The sequence below is a fragment of the Carassius auratus genome, chromosome 27 (genome assembly GCF_003368295.1).
Source record: "Carassius auratus strain Wakin chromosome 27, ASM336829v1, whole genome shotgun sequence".
Lineage (NCBI taxonomy): Eukaryota > Metazoa > Chordata > Actinopteri > Cypriniformes > Cyprinidae > Carassius > Carassius auratus.
In genome coordinates, this window is record NC_039269.1 from 10,400,632 (window position 1) to 10,422,750 (window position 22,119).

Here is a 22,119-nt window from a genome sequence, read left to right on the forward strand (position 1 = left end):
ATGCTCAAAACATTTTCTGTCTAAACGTGCCCAGATTTCCTATTTGTACAGCCAGTCAGCATTACAATCAGATTATTGTCTTGAAGAGAGCTTGTTTCTGTTGTCTTGAACTGCTACTAGCACAATGCATGTGCAGAATGCAGGTCCTCACAATGTCTCAAAGGTCTCCGAGGTGCGATTGTTCATGTGTCCAGATGCATTTTCAGGTCTGAAAATGTCATTTGTGAAGACCAACCTGCTGAATTAAAATGCCAAGCTTTAAAATATTTTTTTTTTTGAGTAGAAATTGTAAAAAAAAAAAAGAAAAAAAAATAGATAACATTAGAATAGAATAGAATAGAATAGAACAATATAGAATAGAATCCTTTTTAACGAGTCTGGTGTTGGTGAATTAGTAGCGATATTCTGCCACTATCTGGCTAAATACTGCAATTACACACAAACTATTACTGCTCTACACTTTTTATGATTTTGCTGATTATTTTGTCTTATGAAACCAATTTTTTTTTTTTTTATGTTACACTACTATTTTCATGGCTGGTGATAGATGCTCAGAGCCACAATTCTCTGTGGACTTTTCAAAAATGTCTAAATATGATTAGCCATGACATTCAGACAAAGCAAGTTTTCGTTCATATTGTCGGCTATAGGCTATCCTATGACAACAAAGCATCATAACTTAAGCAAAACACATTAGTAAACAATTTGCAACAGAGTTTTGAGTGAGGAAAAAAACAAAATGCTCGAATGAACATTGAATATGACCAGGAGATGGCGGTAACGATGTACTAAACACAATTCTTATCCTTCAAAGCACCATCGAGGTTAATGCTGGATCAACATGGCGGCCTGGAATCTCCTCGGCACGGGGATGGGGTTTCTGCAGTCGTCCTTGCCGATTTGTAGACAGGTAAATTCACTTTTAAAATGTCAGATTTGTCGATTTAAAGTCTGTTAGAACTTTAAATCCATTTTATTTGTGTTTGAATGATGTTGTATTTAGTCTGCGATCACGTTAGACTGTAATAAGATAAGCCTACACCAAGACATACTAGTGACATTTATAGTTTCAACTAGGTGTATTTAAACTATACACGTATTCGCATGTAAAATCTCCTCTGATGTTCTTCAGGCCTACAGAAGTTCACTTGGAGTGGTGGAGCAGGCCAGGAGCTACTATGTGAACTGGAGGATGTTGCGGGATGTGAAAAGGAGACAAATGGCATTTGAATATGCAGATACAAGACTGCGCATCAATGCCATTAGGAAGAATACTATTTTGCCAAAAGAGCTACAGGTAACTGTTACATTCATAGTTTTGCCGTTTCCATGCGATGGAAGTTTATACCCTTCTTTAGATTGTTTCCATTGTACATGATTGGATTTTTATTGTCAGAATTTTAAATACATTAATACAGTAATTAACCTTTATTTTGACTTCCAATAAATACGATAATTAAATTTTATATAAAATATTGATGATAAGACAGGCCATGTCTCTCATGTTTATTTCCTCAGGAGATAGCTGATAAAGAAATAGCCGCACTGCCTCGGGACAGTTGTCCTGTGCGCATTCGCAACAGGTGTGTGATGACATCACGTCCTCGTGGAGTGAAGCGCAGGTGGCGTCTCAGTCGTATTGTTTTTCGGCATTTAGCGGACCACAACCAGATGTCTGGAATACAGAGATCAATGTGGTGATCAGCCATGGGATTTTTCTAAAACCTTGCAATGAAACAAGAAGATATTCCTGCATAAAATGCAAAGACAAAGAGCTGAAAAACCAACAAGCACCTGCTCAAATGTTGTTGTTTCTTCTATTGAATATTGAATTGATTTTTTTTTTTTTAAATGATGGAAAATGATGTGCTATTTTATTGTAGATACAATAAAAAGGTGTAATGTGATACTTTTGGGTTTGGTGATTTTTTTTTATTTATTATTATTTTATTTTATTTTAATTCTTTAGGTTTTAGGTTACTGGCATATAACCATTTTACCAATTGCTTATATCATTGTTTGGTGTCAGAAAACTGGAATATTATATTTTTGAACTAATTTTGACAAAAAAATACAGAAGACACATTTTATCAACAACACATAAAGCTTAAAATAATGTATTGTAAATTACATTTTAATTATTTTTCTGTTCGTTGACAAAATATTTTCTGGTCGCTGTAATAAATCTTGAAAGTAATGAGTACATTTACAATTTTAAAATTAAAGTACATTTTTGTACTTTATGTTAAGAATTATTTTACCCCATATGTAATGCATTCAATTCATTTCAAATTTCATTTTTTCTTCTTCTTTCATTATGAATATGAATATTCTGATTTTTTAGAATTATTTAGTAGTGGTCATTTAGCAAAGGCAACTAAAATGCGGACTTTTATTTTGACATCACATAACGCGGAAGCAAGAATACTTCTAGAAACAGCCCTGAATGCATATATCAGCGGACAAGCGGAGCTCGTTTGAAAGCAAAGTTCATTTTAATTACTTGAATTCAAAACTGCAGAAGGTAGTGTCCTAAGGTTTCCTCAAGGCAGCGATGGACATCAATGAGATGGTATAATGAACTGTGTGTTGTTCGTTTTAGCTCCCAGTTCGTTACATTAGTGAGTAACGTTACAGTGTTATAGCAGTCTTGCCATTCGCCAAGTGTTTTCATTGTACTGTAAAGCCTCATGCACTGATAAACAGAAGCTAATGAATGTAAATTAAAATCCTGTTTTACTTGGGTGTTTTATGGGACAGTATACACATTGGGTGAACTAAGTATCGCTTGTCTCTGAGATGAAAGCTGCCTGCTGATCTCACCTCACCCGTGCTGAAGATGTAAGCATGCTTCTTCACTTGTTCTCAGATCTGACTTTGTGTCTGTAGATCGCCGGTCTTGAGAGTGATCTTAAAGAGATCACGAGTCTGCTGGAGAAATGTGAACGCCAGCGCGTGCGGGACGCGTTAACGCAAGAGCAGAAGAAGGTGGAGAAAGAGCTGGAGCAGAAGCTGAAGCTGCAGCAGAAACTGCAGCAAGCCAAAAAAGACTCTGGAGACAAAACTGACACAACACTCAAAGGATACACAGTCAAAATTAATAATTATGGTGCGTTCATACCTCATACTATTAGGCATAGGCTATTCCAAAATGATATGCTTGGTCTAATATACCGGTCAATGTTTTTTGTGTGCGTGTCTTAGGATGGGACCAGTCTGACAAATTTGTCAAAATCTACATTACACTAAAAGGAGTGCATACTATTCCAGCTGAAAATGTTGAGGCCAACTTTACAGAGAGGTATTGTTTTCACATTGAATATTGCAGAATTTTGGTTTATCTTTTTTATTATGGTAACGTTATGGATTAATGCTTATTTAATTTATTTTAATAACTAATATTCAGATAAATAAATTCTTAAAATTCACATTCGATTATATACTGTATATATCTATAGTAATGTTCTGCTATTCTGTCTTCACAGAGGCTTCAATGTACTAGTCAAAGATCTGGATGGGAAGAACCATCAAATGACAGTCAACAACCTTTTATTTCCCATTACTGTAGCAGAGAGTAGTAAAAAGGTTGGTCATTTTCTTTGTTTTTGTAATTTGGCAAATTGATTTGTTTTATGGATAAAATTGTATAGCTAAATGAAATTCATTCATTTGTTTACAGATAAAAACAGACATGGTGCTTGTTATGTGCAAGAAGAAGTCAACAAAAAAGTGGGACTGCTTGACACAAGTCGAAAAACAGTCTAAGGAGAAAGAGTGAGTAAAATGCACACAGTTTCATTCTGTATTAGTTTTAAAATTGGTATATTGAAGCCAATTTTAAATCTAATGGTGCTGATACATAAAAAGAAAATATAAATGTAAAAGTTATAAATGTAAATTCATATTATTCAAACTATTACCATAGTCGCACCTAAGTATAAGTGGCATCAGTCCAAAAATACGTCATGAGGAGGAGAAAAACATATTTAAGACGCACTTGACTATTAAAGGGTTAGTTCACCCAATAATCAAAATGTTGTAATTGATAACTCACCCTTATGTCGTTTCAAACCCGTGAGACCTCCGTTTATCTTCGGAACACAGTTTAAGATATTTTAGATTTAGTCCGGGAGCTCCCAGTCCCTCCATTGAAGCTGTGTGAACGGTATACTGTCCATGTCCAGAAAGGTAAGAAAAACATCATCAAAGTAGTCCATGTGACATCAGAGGGTCAGTTAGAATTTTTTGAAGCATCGAAAAATAAATTTTGGTCCAAAAATAGCAAAAACTATGACTTTATTCAGCATTGTCTTCTCTTCCGTGTCTGTTGTGAGAGAAAGTTCAAAACAAAGCAGTTTGTGATATCCGGTTTGCGAACAAATCATTCGATGTAACCGGATCTTTTTGAGCCAGTTCACCAAATCAAACTGAACCGTTTTAAACGTTTCGCGTCTCCAACACGCACTGATCCACAAATGACTTAAGTTGTTAACTTTTTTAATGTGGCTGACGCTCCCTCTGAGTTCAAACAAACCAATATCCCGGAGTAATTCATTTAGTCAAACAGTACTCTGACTGAACTGCTGAACATTGACTCATTCACAAGTCAAGAACCGGTTGCATCGGTGTAACGTTTATCATTTTATAGACTTTGTTTTTGTGAAAACTTGTATCTGAACTGTAAATGAGTTTTTTTACAGTCATTTTTTTGTACTTTATTTGACCTACCCTGCTCATATGGTATTCATTTTATGTGTTCAGTTCTTCAAAAAGTTCTTAATTGAAACCCTGATTATAAAACAAGTATATTACTGTATATTATAAGAAGTATAAAATTATTAAAACATATATATTTGACTGCATAATGCACTATTATCAGAGTAACATCATAGTTATAAGTATCATACTTAATTTGGGCCCGGTTTCCCGATAACGCTCATTCTTAGCGTGTTAAGAAGACCTCGAAAGATATATCTTACCAAAGTTGTTTATGTTCCTAAATGTGTTCCCCGAAGTGTCCCTTAGGAAGCTCTTAGCACGCTGCCTGTTACGTCCGACGTAACAAGAGCGATGCGAAGTGAGGGTGCTGAATTAGTTGCCATCGATTGCTCATGAATCTATTTTCCACTTCACGCGAAGGTGCAATACAGCGTTAAGAAAAACACGTTCTATGCAAATGAAATATTCCTCAAATTATTTTAGTAACATTTATTTTAACATTTTAAGTTATCAGTAGATATAAATTTAATTATCAAATGGTCAGTAATATGTTCACACCATATGTTGTGACAGTTAGACTTACCGGGTATCCCTCGCTAATCATCCACCCTCCTTATCCCGTTGTGCCACTTGTGCCGCTTCTTGACATGGGTTTAACGACTTACAAAAATTATATGATACACTTTTATATTAATGGTAAGGTAATTTACAATCAGAATTGATTTGGCAAGCAGCTGCAGTTACTTCTGTTTAATGCGGTATTGATTGCAATTGGTTTATGTTTTTAATAAAAAGCAACCTATCTACAATGAACAGAGAGAGAGAGAGTTAGACACAAAATAAGCTGGGGAAGCAATGTAAAAAAGGGCACCAAGCTTCTCGTCAGAGGAAGTTGAAGTTTTGCTGGACCTTGCCATGAGGTCAGAAATCACAACCCTATGGTCCACTATGGTCCTGCACGTTTATGGCCATGTATCCCTTTCGCGATATGTAGCCTACGCCTGATCAGTGACTGATGGATTGGCGATAGGGACGAGTGTGCCATCACCAGGATGTAATCCCCGGAATGGCGCAGAAGGGCGTTGGTGACAGTGTGGACGCACCTCCACACCGAGGTTTTGATTAGGCCGTAGCCCTCTCCCATGACCTCGATGAAGCTCTCTGTAGCAAAAAAAAAAAAAAGTAGCGCTGGGCTTCAGGGCTTAAAGCAAAATTCCGCCACGTTTGATTGGCAAGCGCAGGTCTGAGAAGGTCCAGCAGCTCCATAATGAGCTGTCTTGGGAGGCGATTTTTTTTTTATATAGCCACGTCAGGAAAAATGTCAAAAGGGCTTAAGTTTTGCCGAATAAAAAAATTGACATGGACTAAACGGCTCCGTCTTTGATGCAATACAATGACACGTTGGATCGCTGCTATAGTTGGTCGCTTACTGGACACCACCATGCTTACCCATTTATAGATCTTAGCCATTTAGAGCAAAATTGTTTGCCAGATTTTAATTATCAAAAAATTGATTGCCAATTCGCTTTAATTACATTATGAAAAAGGTTAATTAGGTTAATTACCACCATATTAGTTCTGATACCACAAAAATTCAACTTCATAAATATGCCTGTATCCATTGCGAACATAATTTATTATGAGTCGTAAAAAATAATATAAAATCATTGTTGAGCCACAACATTGTCAACATACCATAGTTTGACTTGTACTGCGCTGCACTGATTTCTATAGACTGCTGTACAGTAGCGTCTTGAGCTCAAACAACGCTAAGAGAGAGCTTGGTCCAGACCAACCTTACGAAAGTGTGACTTACAGAATATATACTTAGCGTACGAACGTGTTGGGAATCGTGCCATAAGGTTAAGAGAGAGGTTAAGGAATAGGTTAAGAACTACTTCGCGATAAGAACATTTTGGGGAACCGGGCTTTGGTTCTTCAAATTATGTTTATAAATATCATAGATGGTAATTTAATGGTAATCTATCTGTTTCAGCAAACCCAACTTGGATGGGAACACTGATCCAAGCGAGGGGCTGATGAGCATGCTGCAGAAGATCTACACAGATGGAGATGACGAGATGAAGCGCACTATCAACAAGGCCTGGGTTGAGTCTCAGGAGAAGAAGGCCAAAGCAGATGACTTTGACTTCTAAGCCAGTTTATTGGTCTGCTTCCACAGTGAAACACCCTAATTCAGATGCTTCATACATGCCATTCCAATTTATTCAGATTATTTTATCTATTTTTATACTTTTACCTGTTAAATACAGCTGTTACTGAAAATTGTGTTTTGTAAAGTGTTTCCATTCCCACTGTAATTTTCAAAGCGTTCATAATTTTAAGTTGTTCCATATGGTAACAACTTTTCGACAAATTTTCAGCTCATTTTCGGTCAATGTTATTGCACTTAAGACCGTGTACCTTAAATGTGAAAAATTTAAAAGTCATTTCTTGCTTCTGGTGGTCATGAAATTAAATATTGTTGTCATATAATATTACTCTCATCATAATGTAGAGAAAACAGAGTATCTGAACTAAATAAACTGTGGACATAAAAGAAAACAGTGTCTGTTAATTAGAATTTTAATACAGTCTCAAAATCTTTTCAGATAACATAACTGTACACATAAATGTGTGTTTTTATGTACAATAATTGTTCGCTGTAGTTTACCTATCAAGCCACAAGGAGGTGCTTGAAAACGGAATGTGCATACATTTGTTTATGTTATTCATTGTGGTAAAATTATGGAAACATATGGCTTACTGTTGTCAATATTGTTGAAATTAGTACTACATATCTTTAAAAAATGCTTATTGCTTCTAGTAATCAAAAAAATTTAATATTGGTGTCATTCAATATTACTATTACTACTAATGCAATTGATCAATTCTCATTTATTTTACTTTTTTATTTATTAATAAAGAACATAATATAACAGTAATAATTATAATTGTATCCAACCACAAGGAGTTTTTTAATCAATTTTTTGGGGGTAAAATTATTGAAAATTCTGGGTTATTTATTTATTGTAATATTATTCTAGTAATTAGGACCATATTATATAACTTAAGAGTTGAAAATACAAAGAAAACGTAAAAAAAAAAAGGCGTTTCTGAGTCTTTATATAACCCACGTTTATTAAATGAAATAGTGCTGTGATGCATTATTATTCAGAATTATGAACTTAACTAAACTGTGAATCGGTGTTTGTCAATTAGTTTTACATTACATTGCATTTTCTAATCTAGAAAACATTTTGTGCAAAAGGGGGGAAAAAGTCCCCGTGGTTTATTAATTGAGCCACAGGGAGGCGCATGAAACCACAGGTTTCTCTTTCAGTTCTATACAGCTGTATGTTCCACAATTATGTAATTTTGCTTTATCCACATGATGTTAATACAGTCAGTGTATAAGCAATTTATATTCAAAACTCGTGGCAGCCATCTATATATTACTTTTTTTTTACACAGCACGACATAAAATCAATGAATCGTTCATTAATCCCCGCGAAAAATTAGACAATATTACAATATTTACAATATTAAATTATGCAAAGATGCTTTGATAATGCTAAATAAATGTTCACATAATACAAAATCATTAAACAGAGGGAAAAAAACCGTCATGCAAGTCATCCGGAGGGCCATATAATCACGTCAACCTTGATTGGATGATGTTCTCAGGTTTTCATTCACTTTCTACCGCACTTTCATATGCGTCTCTCTGATCTTTGATTGAATCTCCAGCAGCCAATGGCGTTGTTTCTCTCCCCCCGCCTCTGCCCATGACGTCACGGACCGTTTATATACAGCAGCACTCCGGTGGCGCGGCATGTTTGACTCACACAGGACAGGATTAACGTTACAGAACTTGGCCAGACTTTGGGACTTCACATAAGGAGTTTATTTTCTAGGGCGAAGGATCTATATTAATGAATGGATCCAGCTTGTTTTACTTCAGCGCAGCGTCTTTCCTGTAAAATGATGAATCCGGATTTGTTCAAACCGGCTCAAGCGGCCACCAAGCCGAACCGGAGTAAATCCGAGCACGTTAAGACGGAGGTCGCGCAGGTGGTGGTTGATGCAAAGACTGGAAGGTCGTACTGTAAAGGAAAGCTTTTGGGAAAGGTACCAGTCTGTTTTTCATCAATATGGTTATTTTAATTATTTATGTGATTTGTCACGGTGTATTTGATCGCATTTCCTGGTGTGTTTAAACGTGCGCGGTGTATCGGTCTCGTGCTTGGGTTTGGCTGGTTTTAGGAGATGTGTCTAGGTGCACCAGAATCACTGGACCGCAGTGCGTTTCTAGAATCTGTCTGCTGGTTTTTCTAGCACTGCATTGTATGTGTCTTTCAAATATTGTCTATTACGTGATTCGTCTGCGAAGACAGTGCTTGCAGTTTACGATTGGGAGGATTTTTAATATTCGATGTCAGGAAAAGATGAATGAATCCGTGCATCAATGGAAATGATGCTGCGTTGCTCGTGAGCAGTGCAACCAATGACCACTGCCCCGGTTTTGTTGAATTGTTTACTAAGCAAGGCTTTCTTTTTTAACTAGACTAATTTAATGATTATTCGAGTCTCGTTAATCTTAGTATTTAAAGTGCCGCATCATTGTGATGCTGTAAGGAGGGGTAGGAGGATTTGGAAAAATACGTCATTCCTTTACATTTCTTGGACCAACTAAGGATTGCTGCAATATGTATAATTTTTTGTATTATTATTTTACGAGATAAGGATTATCATGTATAACGCAGAATTTCCCATTTTTATGTGAGAGGACAAATTAATGTTTTGTTAATGATTTATGATGCGTCAGATGTGACCAGTAGATCCAAAAAAAAATTAGGTTATAGCCTTTTTTCTCTCTCTCTCTTCATTTAAAGCATTTGCAAAATGAATGAGACCGTTTATATATATTGCACAAATGGTAAAAATGCCCATAAATCAATTCCAGATTTCATATACTGGTCTGGACATATTGACTGTCTCAGGATCCATTCTGCATTCTTGACATTAGTGATGCTGAAAATGTATCAATCAAACGTTAAACACACTAGTAACCTCCAAATAAATTGTCTTCGTAAGCAACTAGCCAGTTTTCCAGACACTGTCATTGAGTTTTAAGACCGTTGTACAGGCACCTGCAGCCAAATCTTAAGTTATTCATAACCTTTTTTTTTTTTTCTCTCTCTGTTGAAACATTCTTTGTGACTAAATATATAATGGCTTTTGTTTTAGGGTGGTTTTGCGCGATGTTATGAGATGACAGATCTTGCCAACAACAAGATGTATGCTGTGAAAGTTATTCCTCAAAGCAGAGTCTCAAAGCCACACCAGAGAGGAAAGGTAAACAAACAATCGCCAAATACACATGTGAATCCTCATATTTTCTAGCTGCGTCTCTGTTCATTCATTGATTTTTGTCTTGTAGATCATAAATGAAATCGAGCTTCACAAAAGCCTCCAACACAAGCATGTGGTGAAGTTTTCCCATCACTTTGAGGACCAAGACAACATTTACATCTTCCTTGAACTCTGCAGCAGAAAGGTGAGTTGCTTTGCTAAAAACAGCGCTCTCATGGTTCGCTTTGGGGAATACAAGGCATTACTCTAATCCTGTGCTTGGTGTTTACAGTCTCTCGCACACATTTGGAAAGCAAGACATACGCTGACAGATCCAGAAGTACGTTACTACCTCAAACAGATCATTTCTGCGCTCAAATACCTCCACAACAAAGGCATCCTCCACCGAGACCTCAAACTAGGTATTGTTTTTGATTGTGTAGCCTGCAGTTTGAATCATGGTATGATATCCATCAAATTCAGTTGGTTTGATAATGCTCAATTTTTTTTTTTAGGTAATTTTTTTGTGAATGAAAACATGGACTTGAGATTAGGAGATTTTGGGCTGGCAGCAAAGCTGGAGACAGTCGAGCAGAGGAAGAAGTGAGTTTGTATGCCGCCTTCACTAACTTTAATAGAGATCAAATTGATTTTGTGTGCTGATGAAAAAAATTGCTCTTGCAGGACCATCTGCGGGACTCCAAACTACCTGGCTCCAGAGGTGTTAAACAGACAAGGCCATGGGACCGAGTCAGATGTTTGGTCGCTGGGTTGTGTAATGTAAGTCTTATCAAATCTACTCTACACTGTTTTATGGTTATTGTGTAGACTGTGGTTTTGCGAGTACATGAAAGGCTAATAATTAAATTTGAAGTTATAAATCCTCATTTCAAAATTAAACCATTTCTAAAAAAATTCAAGATTTTGTTTACCTGCATGTCATGTGACCATTAACCATCATCAAAAAAACCACAAACATGTTTTAGAGCAATGGGGTTCAGCTTACAAAAAAACACTGGGACTTCCTGGTGTAGACTAATATATTATTAGAACTATATTAGTGTATTTATAGTACGGAAAGTCCATATCACATACTTTATTTATGATGCAGCAGATCTGACAGCCTTGATGACGAGCTCTTTTTCTTGTCTATTTAGGTACACACTTCTATGTGGGAATCCACCTTTTGAAACCTTAGACTTGAAAGAGACCTACAAGTGTATTAAGGAAGTGAGATACAGCCTTCCTCCTTCCCTCACTCCATCTGCACAGAAGCTGATCTCCGCTATCCTTCAGAAAAACCCATCTGACCGCCTTACACTGGATCAGATACTGGCCCACGAGTATTTCACAAAGGTTAGCATACTAAAACCCTGAGTAGTAATTATACGTAATTTAAAGGATTTTTTTTTTCTTTAAGTGTGCACTTTCTTCATAGAGAGTTTCTTACTGTACATTTGTAGTCCTCTAATTTTTTTTTTTTTTCTTTCTTTCTTTTTCCCTCCCTCAGGGCTTCACCCCGGAAAAACTCCCTCCCAGCAGCTGTGTGATGGTGCCTGAGCTTAATCCACCCAGCCCTGCCAAGAAGTTCTTTACGAAGATGGCTAAAAGCTTCTTTGGAAAGAAGAAATCGAAAGGTATGTACCTACTTTAATTACCAAAATTATTTTAGTTGACAATAACACCATCGGTTTGGATTCAAACATTAGTTTCTGACATTGGTTTCTTTGTTATTGACACAAAATGTCTTTGCAGCTGTTGAAAAGGCACCTTGTGAGGAGAAAGATGACATTTCTAAACTGGTTTCTGGTATGGTGAAGCACTCCATCGGTCGGCAAATGAGCTACAAGACAATGGGAGTGAATGAGGTAATAAATCACACTTTTTTACATTTATGTGCATGTATTAATAGCATCACCGTAAACTGTTGCTCCCTGGCTGACTCATGGCTGTCGCAAAAAGCCACGTCAGTATGCATGCTGTTTTTTTTTTTTTTCTCAACATAGCTATAGTGGGCTCTGTGGGGACATGTTTTGAAAGCTGCTGTAGATGAATAATAGAGTGCAATCGTCCAGCTATTGTGCTGAACGTCTCAGAATAACTCCGTACTGACCAAACGCACACAAGTCGGCGAGTTAATCGCATGACAAATAGATGTTTTAAACTTGAGACACCAGATTGGAGAGTAATTGTCCATTGTGCATGATAATAATTGCTTAAAACGGAGAACAGGGAAGTACTTATGATTGTTAAAACAATATGACTTCCTTGTGATATTCAGGTCACTTCTCCTACGGTTCAACTGGCAAGCTCTGGCCCTCTGGACACCCCGGCAGAGGAGGAGTCCAGGAAGTCTGCGTCTCGCTCCTTCAAAGGCACCGTCGCCAGCAGCACTGATGGTAAGGGACCGTAGAAGTGGATTTGCTCAGACATACAGCAGAAAATAGTTGTGCATGCATGTGGCCTATTTTAGGCTCAACCCGCAGGCTTTCAGAGGCCGCTATTAGGAACAAGTTTGTCCAAAAACATCCTGGCCTAATTCATTAAAAAAAGAAAAAAAATAGTTTTTGCTAGGTTTAGCAGCATGGTGACTTGCCATGTCTTTTTACTTTTTACATTTACACTATGAATCAAAAGTTTAGGGTCATGATTTTCCTCAAAGAACTGTTGTGTATAATATAATATAACAACCAAGATACACAATTAGTTTTTCCTCCCAAGGAATTAAATCACTTTCATTTGACTTTGTTCCTTATTTTTCCCCCTTTCTCAGCTGGTGACGATATCCCTACCCCTGCTGCTGTAGCCGAATCTGCCATGAAGGTTCTTAACAGCTGCTTGTCTTCCATGCCGACAGGTTTGTTCCCACACTCTGGTCACACTGTGGCGCTTAAGCAATTTCAAGGTTTACTCTTGAGCCATTGATTATGTACTCAAATATTGTCCTTTCCTCTTCCAGCTTCAAAAAACCCACCCTGCCTTTCTAAAACCAAGCCTTTAATCTGGGTAACCAAGTGGGTCGACTACTCCAACAAATACGGCTTTGGTTATCAGCTTTCCAATCAAAACGTCGGTGTACTCTTCAACGAAGGCACTCATCTGAGCCTGTGTGAACAGCGGAGGTACGTCCGCTTGCTTTCTGTATTCCCATTCGTTAAGAAGTCTCCAGTTTGGCATTTGGACTGAGCTCTGACCCACATAGAGTGCTTTACCCTTTACGAATTCTTTGCTTTTGGCCAAATTGGTTTAAGTAGCTTTGCTTTAGGCATGATGTTCTAATTGCTTATTTGTATTCTTCTGCAGGACCGTACGTTACTGTCTGACGAACAACCAACACTTTAGTTTTCCAGCTGACGCTTTACCAGAAAAGCTCCTGAATCAAAAACACATAGTGGATTTGATGGCTAACTACATGGAGCAGAACCTAATGGAGGTGAGTGTAGAAATTAACCCCTTAAATGTAGAATTTGAACATTCGTGACCCCTCAACACAAAACCAGTCATGAGGGTGTAGTATAAATAAGCTTCCCATTGGTGAATGGTTTATTAAGATCGGACAATATTTGGCTGAGATAAAACTATTTGAAAATCTGAAATCTGAGGGTAAAAAAAATTTAATATTGAGAAAATCACCTTTAAAGTTGTCCAAATTAAGTTCTTAGCAATGTATAGAACTAATTAAAAATGACCTTTTTATATATTTACGATAGAAAATTAATAAAATATCTTTACTTAATATCCTAATGATTTTTTGGCTTAAAAGAAAAATTGATCATTTTGACCCATACCATCTTGGGTACTGCTACAAACTTACCTGTGACTTACGACATTTGAATTATGTGATACTATTAATAATTTTTAATGGCAATATTTCAAATGGTTTATTCTCTAAAATATAAACTAAACTAAAGTTCAGCACTTAAGTTAAATTCTATTTAAAAAATAAATATTTTTTACTTATTTATATTATTTATTTTAAATATTTACACAATAAATAAATCACAAATATATCAGAAAATGTAAAAAATTAATTTTATAGTTTATTTTAAAACAAGTTTTCCTTTTTTTGAAGGGTGGAGACGTCAACAGTGAGGACCAGCCACCTCCAAGCTCTTCTCCGTTGCTTCTGCAGTGGATCAAGACTGATCACGCCTTAGTCATGCTCTTTGACAACCGAACCATACAGGTAAGTCTCTGATGGTGCAAAAAAGGATGAAACGTTGAGCATTTGAATTGCTTGGCCAGTTCTTAACATTCCCTCTCTTTCCGCTTTCTTTCCCAGGTGAATTTTTACACAGACCATACAAAAATCATCCTGTCCAAGACTTCGGACTCCTCGTACCTGCTGACATACATCAGCAAGGAGCGCGTCTCTTATTCCTACCCTCTGAACGTGCTTTCCCAATGGGGCTGCTCTCCGGAGCTCCGGCAGCGGCTTCATTACGTGGTACAGCTTCTCCAGCACTACACCAACGCATAAAGACTAAGAACTTTTCTTTTTTTTGCTGCTTACCGCTTCCGTTTAAGAAGCAGAAAGGACTATGACAAAGAAAGAAATCAGGGGAAGCTTCCATGTTGCCACGAAGATCTCCTGTCCTTGGCCATCGGCTGGCCTCTTTGAAGTATGGTGCACTATTTTTCGTTTGGTTTTCTTTTGTTATTTTTGCGACTGAGCCTACACCGACCGTATCACACTACCAACTTGAACATTTGAGCCTGTTCTTTTAATGATTTCATTTTAAGTGCAGATGGCATAAAACTCACAGGTTTCTTAAGCGTCTCGCTTTTGCTCGCGGTGTCCCAAACACCGCGCAAAGATGGGCTTGGCTTTTTATGCTTGATCACTTGGCTTTTTAAACTAAAAGAAAAAAAGGACATTTTATTTCACTAAATAGTACACAAACAAGAGCTATGAACACCAAAAGGTTATTCTTTTAATGAGATTAGTTTTAAAGATGGCAGAGGTGAATGGCTGTGGTGGAACGGTAATACATGGAGGAGCAGTTTGGAGCTGGAGAGACTAAAGTGCCTTTCTGATGGATTCCTCTGCAATAATGGCCCTGGATCTCAAGCTGAAGTCACAAAGGGAATGAAAGCGGCTTTATATAGAGTCTTCATATTTGTTTTTTCCAAGCGAATTAGGCAAGAGTGGGGGAAGAAACACTACAAATACACCTGATATAAGCTTTTTGCTGTTAAAAGTGATTATATCCTTAATGTCTGTACTTGAGGAAGAAAAAGACTATGTATTCAGTGTGCCTCCAGCTTTGTTTACTTGACATCCTCCATCATAAGTAATCATAATGTCCTCAAAACTGTGACCATGGCTGTAAGTGTTAAAATAAGTGTTCAGAATACCAACATTGTGAAAGCCATTACCCTCAGACAAATCCTAACTAGTATTATTAATTAAATGTGGCACGTGTTCTATTTATTTTTTTATTTATTGTTTTCTTTTTTTATTTATTGATGTAACAATTGTACGGTGTCAACACTGGGAAATGTTCAATATGATCACTTTTTATGTACTGGGAGAGTGGGGGGGAATAAAGTTTATTGAAAATCTACATGTTCTGTGTCTTGAGTTAGGTTTTTTGTTTTCAGATTTTAAAGACCATTAAACATTTACATTTACATTTTTTTTTTTGCATATTTAAAATCATTCTTAACAGTTCTAAACTTTTAAAACAAGAAATTAAGTTACAATTAGAAATTAAACTTATAAAAATGTAAATGTTTAATACATTTACATTTTTATAAGTTTAATTTCTAATTGTAACTTAATTTCTTGTTTTAAAAGTTTAGAACTGTTAAGAATGATTTTAAATATGCAAGCTACGTAAAATATTTAATGACAAATTCAGTGAGCATAAGACTTTCAAAAACAAACAACAAAGAATACAGCCCTATTATACAGTGTGTAAAGATTTAACCTTTTTTTTTTTTGTTGAAAGATTACAATTTGTATATAAATTGTGATACTGGTTTGACATCACTGTATTAATTTACTTTTTAAAATGTTTAACTTTTTTAAATTATGGTATAAAAGTCTTAATTCAGAGACAAGCCAAAAAAAATGTTCTGCCCCTATTCAACTATTAAAAAATCCTTTCTTTAAAATTGTAAAGATTTTTTATTATATTACCATTTTTACTACATCTTTAATCAACTAAATGCACCCTTAGTTTGAATCTTTAAAAAGAATGTTATTTACTTTTTCAAGCATGCATTTTGTGCACTCTTATTAAGGGCTGTTGATTTAGCCTTTATTCAAAGTACAAGCCATGTACCAAAGCCACAGCAAACAGTGAGTGATTCTGGAAAACAGCAGATGTGTAGTTGTCAGTGTTGGGGTTCATCAGGCTACGGCTGGCCACCCTTATACCTTGTTTACCACTCTGCCCGACAACCACCTGGCACACCACTTTATATCGTGGCGGATTGACATCTTTTAGTTTACTGAGAACTAGATCTGCTAACATCTGACACAGCTGACTACAACTATCAGGACTGTAACACACACCTTTCAAATAACTATCCAAAGTGGCCTGTAAGATCTGCTGGGTCCTGCTGGCACTGAAATGGCACCCTGGTTCTGGTCCCGTTCTGTAGGTGTTCTCCACATACACCTCCTGGATGGGTTGTTGGAGGTACAGTCCAGAGAAGCTCACTCTTCCTCCCTGGTGCCAGCCTGCGAATGAGAACCGCTTGCCCATGGAGATGTGAGAATTGCTGACGGTGGGGCTCAAGAACGATGACTCGGATGAAGGAATCGTCATGCTCCTGAGAAACAGGGGTCTGTGGTGGGGCTGGTCCTTGGATTGGTCTTTGGAGCTTCGGCGAGTGGAGATAGAGCCCAGACGTCGCCTTGGAGGCCCCGAGGTACCTGGTTCTGTGGACATGGAGCGATTGAACTGAGCTAAAGTCTCCTGAGACAGTGGTAGAGGCTGATTGGCCATGATGAAGAAACCTGTGAGGACATTAATCAATATCTATGTAAATTATAAATAGACTTGCAATAATTTTGACCTAATTCATAGCAATAAGAAGAAAGTTCATTTCATTTCATTTAGCACACACAATTTTCAAGCAATAGTTCACCCCCCAAAAAATTACATTTGCATTAAATCTAAAATGTACAGTAGATTTTGTTTCTTTGGTGGATTAATTGGTGAACTAATTGGTGGATCGGTGTGATGTTTTTATCAGTTACAAACCTCGTACTGACGGCACCCATTCACTGCAGTGGATCCAACGGTGAGCAAGTGATGTAATGCTACATTTTTCCAAATCAGAGATACAATATAAAATACAATTCCATTTAACCCATAAGATTATAACAGTCCTAAATTAGAATGAAATCAGTGAAGAACAAAAAATTATGATTTTTTTTTTCACACTACAGTAATCAGTGTGAAACGTTTCAAAATCAAAAAGTCAGTACCCTATTCATTACATCACTAGTAAGTCATTCAGGCACAAATGAAATAATTTCCTGGGATTTCCCCACAGTGTATTTGTTGAAAAAGATGTAAAGTTACTGGATGGTCAACTCATGAGAGTTCAGAGGTTAAATTCATACAGTCACAGTCAGGTATGAGACTAAGGGCCTTTCCCAGTAACACAAACTGAAATTTTACTTTTGCTTTCTGAAGGACACAGGTTTCTAAAATTAGATAGTTTGCTTGAACCAAAAACATTTCAGTAGATCGAATTTAACAGTGGTGGACAGTAACGGAGTAGCTTTACTTCGTTACTGTACTTAAGTACATTTTTCAAGTATCTGTACTTTACTGGAGTAGTTTTATTTTGAGCAACTTTTACTTTTACTTCACTACATTCCAAAGGATAAAATCGTACTTTTTACTTCACTACATTTCATAAAACATATCGTTACTCCCTATAATATATCACGTGCTCCGACACGCAGAAGCGGTGATTCATCATGAACGAACTGAATCTTTTCAAAATAAACTTTTAAATCGGATCGCGAATCACACCAAACGATTCGTTTACGAATTAGAATGATCCGATTGCAGCTTTCTTTTACTGTCTATGGATTGCAGCTGTTCTGGAGTCGACCACTCACTGATTCAAATGAACCGTTTAGTGCGAGTCACCAGAAGTAAGAACCGGGAGATCTTGTGAGCGCGCGTGCGTCTGACGTTGCTAAAAGTAAGTTATTAATGTCGAAATTTAGGATTAATTATTGTAACTGAAAATCATATTTAGGTCAAAACTGTCAGTTGTTTGGAAACTAAATCCGTTGTAAAGAGTGATCTATTTAAGCCCACTCAAATGCTCGAGTGCAGACGATGCAGACACATCAATTCTAGGTAAAAAACAACAACAACAAAAAACCCATAAAATAACACAGATTAAGTACAATAACTCGTGCACGTTCAAATTCCCCGCTGCCGTAATGTTAACAGTTTTATTAAAATGTCCTATGTTACGTCTGTTTTTATATTGTTTATCGACAGTAACGTTATACATATGTATATTGTTTGGATTAACTAGACGAGTAGACAGACATGAATGTTCATTGTACTGAAAATAAGTAAATATTGTTAGCTGATGCTAACTGTCTAGCTAACAAGCTTGTTGGTGCTAAATTGATGTAATTTTTATAAATAATGTCCAAATATTTTTATTCAGCCACCTATATATATATATATATATATATAAAATATAGTTTACATCTGGTTAGAAAAGAAAGGATGTGATGTTCAGAACATGGTAACTACAGTAATTATCAGTGGGAAGAGATGCACCCCGTTTGGCTAGGGGTGTTTTTAAACCACAGACAAGATTTGAGAAGGAAAAAAATCATTATCTTGATTTAAATTTTTTTATTATTTTTTTTCCGTAAAATGTTCTTCCTAACTTCAGGCCTTATTATCATGTCATATATACAGTACAGACCAAAAGTTTGGACACACCTTCTCATTTAAAGAGTTTTCTTTATTTTCATGACTATGAAAATTGTAGATTCACGCTGAAGGCATCAAAACTATGAATAAACACATGTGGAATTATATATGGAATTATATACATTTCAAAAAAGTGTGAAACAACTGAAAATATGTCATATTGCAGGTTCTTCAAAAAAGCCACCTTTTGCTTTGATTACTGCTTTGCACACTCTTGGCATTCTCTCGATGAGCTTCAAGAGGTAGTCACCTGAAATGGTCTTCCAACAGTCTTGAAGGAGTTCTCCGAGAGATGCGTAGCACTTGTTGGTTCTTTTGCCTTCAGTCTGCGGTCCAGCTCACCCCTAAACCATCTGGATTGGGTTCAGGTCCGGTGACTGTGGAGGCCAGGTCATCACTCTCCTTCTTTCTCAAATAGCACTTGATGCCTTGAGTGAGACTCTACAATTTTCATAGTTATGAAAATAAAGAAAACTCTTTGTATGAGAAGGTGTGTCCAAACTTTTGGTCTTTACTGTAACTTTGATATTCTGTAAAACAACAAACTTTAAAATACTTTTTTCTTACTGGTGAAAATCAGATGGTCATCTCTGTTTTGTCTCAGGTACACCACAGTGTAAGTTTCACAGTTTACATCACTCTCATCAGCGTAGTCCATATCAACAACAAAAATATATCTTGACTCCATATAGTGGTTATTTTGAAAAAATCCAAGGTATTTTGAGCAGTAGGATTATAAAAAGAATATGTGCTAATATAAAATTAAATTAAGTAGCCTATATAAAATTGCAAACATCTATCTTGCAGTACTTTTTTACTTAAGTACATAAAAACTCGAGTACTTTTGTACTTTCACTTGAGTAAAATTGAAAAAGGAGTACTTTTACTTTTACTGGAGTAATATTTTACCATATGTATCTGTACTTTTACTCAAGTACTTGATTTGTGTACTTCGTCCACCACTGGAATTTAAAAGGTAATTGAGATTTATTAGTTACAGACCTACTGCGCAAGAATTTGGCCCTCATAAATCCATGATTATGGAGTGTGGTACTCTTTGTTATTTGTTACTCTTTCTTAAGAAAGCGAATCCAGACAGAGCTGCCATCAGGGCGAACAACCAGGAGCATTGTCCCAGGCCCTGGGACTAGAGGAAGCCTACTAAATCAATGCTTCTGAATGTATGGAGGCTGGGGTCCCTGCCCTGTGAATTGAGCTCTGTGTTCAACAAAATAATTTCAGAAGGTGTTCAATACATCAGTAGGCCATTAAAAAGGTTACAATTGTGAGAATTGTGAGAGTGACAATGTAATGAGTCACAAATCCAACATAAGAAAAGCAATAGTGGATCTTCTAAAGATTGAACAAATCCTTCCGAAAACACATAAATAATCCTAAACAGTAGATCTACGGTCAATGATCTGCTCTGAATAATATACTTGCAGAAAAAAAAAGTTTGTTTAGTTGTTGTTGGAAATGTTGTGAATGTAAAATGTCATCATAACTGAAAAAGGCCAGTGAAGTGTAATCAAAAAAACATAAATGGATTCTTTTTTGCTGAGGTTCTGATTTTTTATATAATATTTTATTATCAAGAGGATATCAGTTTATTCAGCCAGGCTCAAAACGTTTTCCAGAGATAGCTTAAGTCCAGACTTAGATTAAATTTCTAATAATTAAAAACTATTAAAAATTGATTTTAACCTGGGCAACTGAATGTGTTTCTTGGAAGCCAACCTGAAGAGTTTCTTTAAGAGAATAAGATTCTATTTAATGTCTGAAACTTTTCTTAAACAGCACCGTCAGGGAAGTTCCCACCTGTCTGTGCTGTAAGTTAATGTTAAAGTCCTCAGATTGAGTCAACAGTATACCACACCTCAGGTTCGTTTCACCTCTCTTCTGCCTCTCCCCAGTTGTTCTCCACGCCACTTTTGAGCGATATTAATCTACATGCCAAAACATTCACCGCGGTTTACCGCTCTACACACATGTAGAATAGTAACAGTAAGTAAAAAACGTAAAAGTACAGGTATGGGTAGAATAGAGAGTAAGAATGAGTCTTTCACAACTGAGTCACTAGAAAAAAGAACAGCAGGCGATGTACATCCTCATTCAGATAAGATCCTCTAATTAGCACATCTTTACCGTCAGCTTCCGCACCACGAGCAGCAAGAACAAACAAGTTAATATGGCTATTGAGTCAGATGTTTTACATAATCTCCAAAATGAATCTACTAAAGTTTCTCTGAGAAGCACATTTAATGGTTTTAAAAATATGTATTCAAGTATCGGTTTGATACTTCAGAACTTGTAATGAACATTTTGTCAGAATGGATAAGGCAAGGCAAGGCATAAACCATAAAATGTCAATTTCATATATATACAGTAGATAGCTTAATAATAGCTGTCAACTAGGTTTTGTGTTAGATAAATAGGTTAGAGTGAAAATGTAAAGGGAAATTTTTATTTTAAATGATTATTTTAACCATTAAATCACTGGGATCTCTGAGACCCAAAACATAAAAGCAGTAAAGTCAATCTCAACAAGTCATGAGTGTTATTATGACTTCCAAAACCAATTAAAAAAAATCAATCAAATATTTGTTTAGTATGTTGTCTTGGTATCGCCGTGATGATGGGTGTCCCCAAATTTCCTTACCCGTTTAGGAGCTCAATTAAAGTTTGAAAATTGTTGTATTCCAGTGAGGTTCTCTCTTCTCAACTAATGTTGTCACTGAGTGGTCCATGCTCACTGTTGCGAGTGCATCTCTAAGTAAAGAGCGGCCCCGTAAATTATTGTCAAAACGGGCTGCATGGGCAGACACACTAAACAATGAGCGAGCCGGGCAATCATTCACACAGAGCATTGAACAGTCTGGATATCTGCCACAAACTTGCTTGTAGTCATGGAAAGCCTTCAATTTTAACATTCAACAGCAGCCTGACTGGCTTATCAACAATTATGGCTGATGTCCAGTGCATTCATGGGTAATCAAGTGAAATATAAATTTTATTGTTGGCAAATGTTTTGCTATGGTCATTTTTGTATTTCCAGCAGTGTTGTAGAGCTTCATCACAAAGGGCCTTAGTGTGTCAGACTGATCTCTTGTAT

General features: G+C 36.5%; 4 protein-coding genes across 5 annotated transcripts; 3 read left to right on the top strand and 1 right to left on the bottom strand.

Moving 5' to 3' along the window:
- Window positions 1–806: 806 nt before the first annotated feature.
- Window positions 807–1,909, top strand: mrps14 (mitochondrial ribosomal protein S14). The gene is made up of 3 exons (XM_026207247.1): window positions 807–910; window positions 1,133–1,297; window positions 1,519–1,909. The coding sequence occupies exons 1-3, from the start codon at window positions 842–844 to the stop codon at window positions 1,699–1,701; spliced, it is 417 nt and encodes a 138-aa protein (XP_026063032.1). The 5' UTR covers window positions 807–841; the 3' UTR covers window positions 1,702–1,909.
- A 502-nt stretch (window positions 1,910–2,411) lies between these two features.
- cacybp (calcyclin binding protein) lies at window positions 2,412–7,279 on the top strand. The gene is made up of 6 exons (XM_026205822.1): window positions 2,412–2,572; window positions 2,890–3,109; window positions 3,205–3,301; window positions 3,486–3,585; window positions 3,680–3,774; window positions 6,716–7,279. Exons 1-6 carry the CDS (start codon window positions 2,555–2,557, stop codon window positions 6,873–6,875), a joined length of 690 nt encoding a protein of 229 aa, XP_026061607.1. The 5' UTR covers window positions 2,412–2,554; the 3' UTR covers window positions 6,876–7,279.
- A 1,268-nt stretch (window positions 7,280–8,547) lies between these two features.
- Window positions 8,548–15,641, top strand: plk3 (polo-like kinase 3 (Drosophila)). The gene is made up of 15 exons (XM_026205823.1): window positions 8,548–8,850; window positions 9,970–10,077; window positions 10,163–10,279; window positions 10,367–10,496; window positions 10,590–10,677; window positions 10,759–10,854; window positions 11,232–11,430; window positions 11,585–11,711; window positions 11,830–11,942; window positions 12,356–12,473; window positions 12,848–12,931; window positions 13,034–13,196; window positions 13,378–13,507; window positions 14,147–14,260; window positions 14,357–15,641. Exons 1-15 carry the CDS (start codon window positions 8,659–8,661, stop codon window positions 14,552–14,554), a joined length of 1,977 nt encoding a protein of 658 aa, XP_026061608.1. The 5' UTR covers window positions 8,548–8,658; the 3' UTR covers window positions 14,555–15,641.
- Window positions 15,642–15,830: 189 nt separating this feature from the next.
- On the bottom strand, window positions 15,831–21,887 carry dynlt4 (dynein light chain Tctex-type 4). Of its 2 annotated transcripts, XM_026205825.1 has the most exons (3): window positions 21,667–21,887; window positions 17,292–17,350; window positions 15,831–17,044 (listed from the first exon to the last, which is right to left on the bottom strand). In XM_026205825.1, exon 3 carries the CDS (start codon window positions 17,031–17,033, stop codon window positions 16,341–16,343), a length of 693 nt encoding a protein of 230 aa, XP_026061610.1. In that variant the 5' UTR covers window positions 17,034–17,044; window positions 17,292–17,350; window positions 21,667–21,887; the 3' UTR covers window positions 15,831–16,340. The 2 variants fall into 2 exon arrangements, with proteins under 2 accessions (XP_026061610.1, XP_026061609.1); XM_026205824.1 differs by lacking the exon at window positions 17,292–17,350.
- Between the last annotated feature and the right edge of the window lie 232 nt (window positions 21,888–22,119).

Excerpts from the sequence above, each read along its gene's own strand:
- mrps14 (XM_026207247.1), top strand. The coding sequence starts at position 842 with ATGGCGGCCTGGAATCTCCTCGGCACGGGGATGGGGTTTCTGCAGTCG. Across the intron at positions 911-1,132 it reads CCTTGCCGATTTGTAGACAG|GCCTACAGAAGTTCACTTGG; the intron begins GTAAATTCACTT and ends GATGTTCTTCAG. Across the intron at positions 1,298-1,518 it reads TTTTGCCAAAAGAGCTACAG|GAGATAGCTGATAAAGAAAT; the intron begins GTAACTGTTACA and ends TTATTTCCTCAG.
- cacybp (XM_026205822.1), top strand. Across the intron at positions 3,110-3,204 it reads AGTCAAAATTAATAATTATG|GATGGGACCAGTCTGACAAA; the intron begins GTGCGTTCATAC and ends TGCGTGTCTTAG. Across the intron at positions 3,302-3,485 it reads GAGGCCAACTTTACAGAGAG|AGGCTTCAATGTACTAGTCA; the intron begins GTATTGTTTTCA and ends CTGTCTTCACAG.
- plk3 (XM_026205823.1), top strand. The coding sequence starts at position 8,659 with ATGGATCCAGCTTGTTTTACTTCAGCGCAGCGTCTTTCCTGTAAAATG. Across the intron at positions 11,712-11,829 it reads TGGAAAGAAGAAATCGAAAG|CTGTTGAAAAGGCACCTTGT; the intron begins GTATGTACCTAC and ends ATGTCTTTGCAG. Across the intron at positions 14,261-14,356 it reads TTGACAACCGAACCATACAG|GTGAATTTTTACACAGACCA; the intron begins GTAAGTCTCTGA and ends TTTCTTTCCCAG.
- dynlt4 (XM_026205824.1), bottom strand. The coding sequence starts at position 17,033 with ATGGCCAATCAGCCTCTACCACTGTCTCAGGAGACTTTAGCTCAGTTC.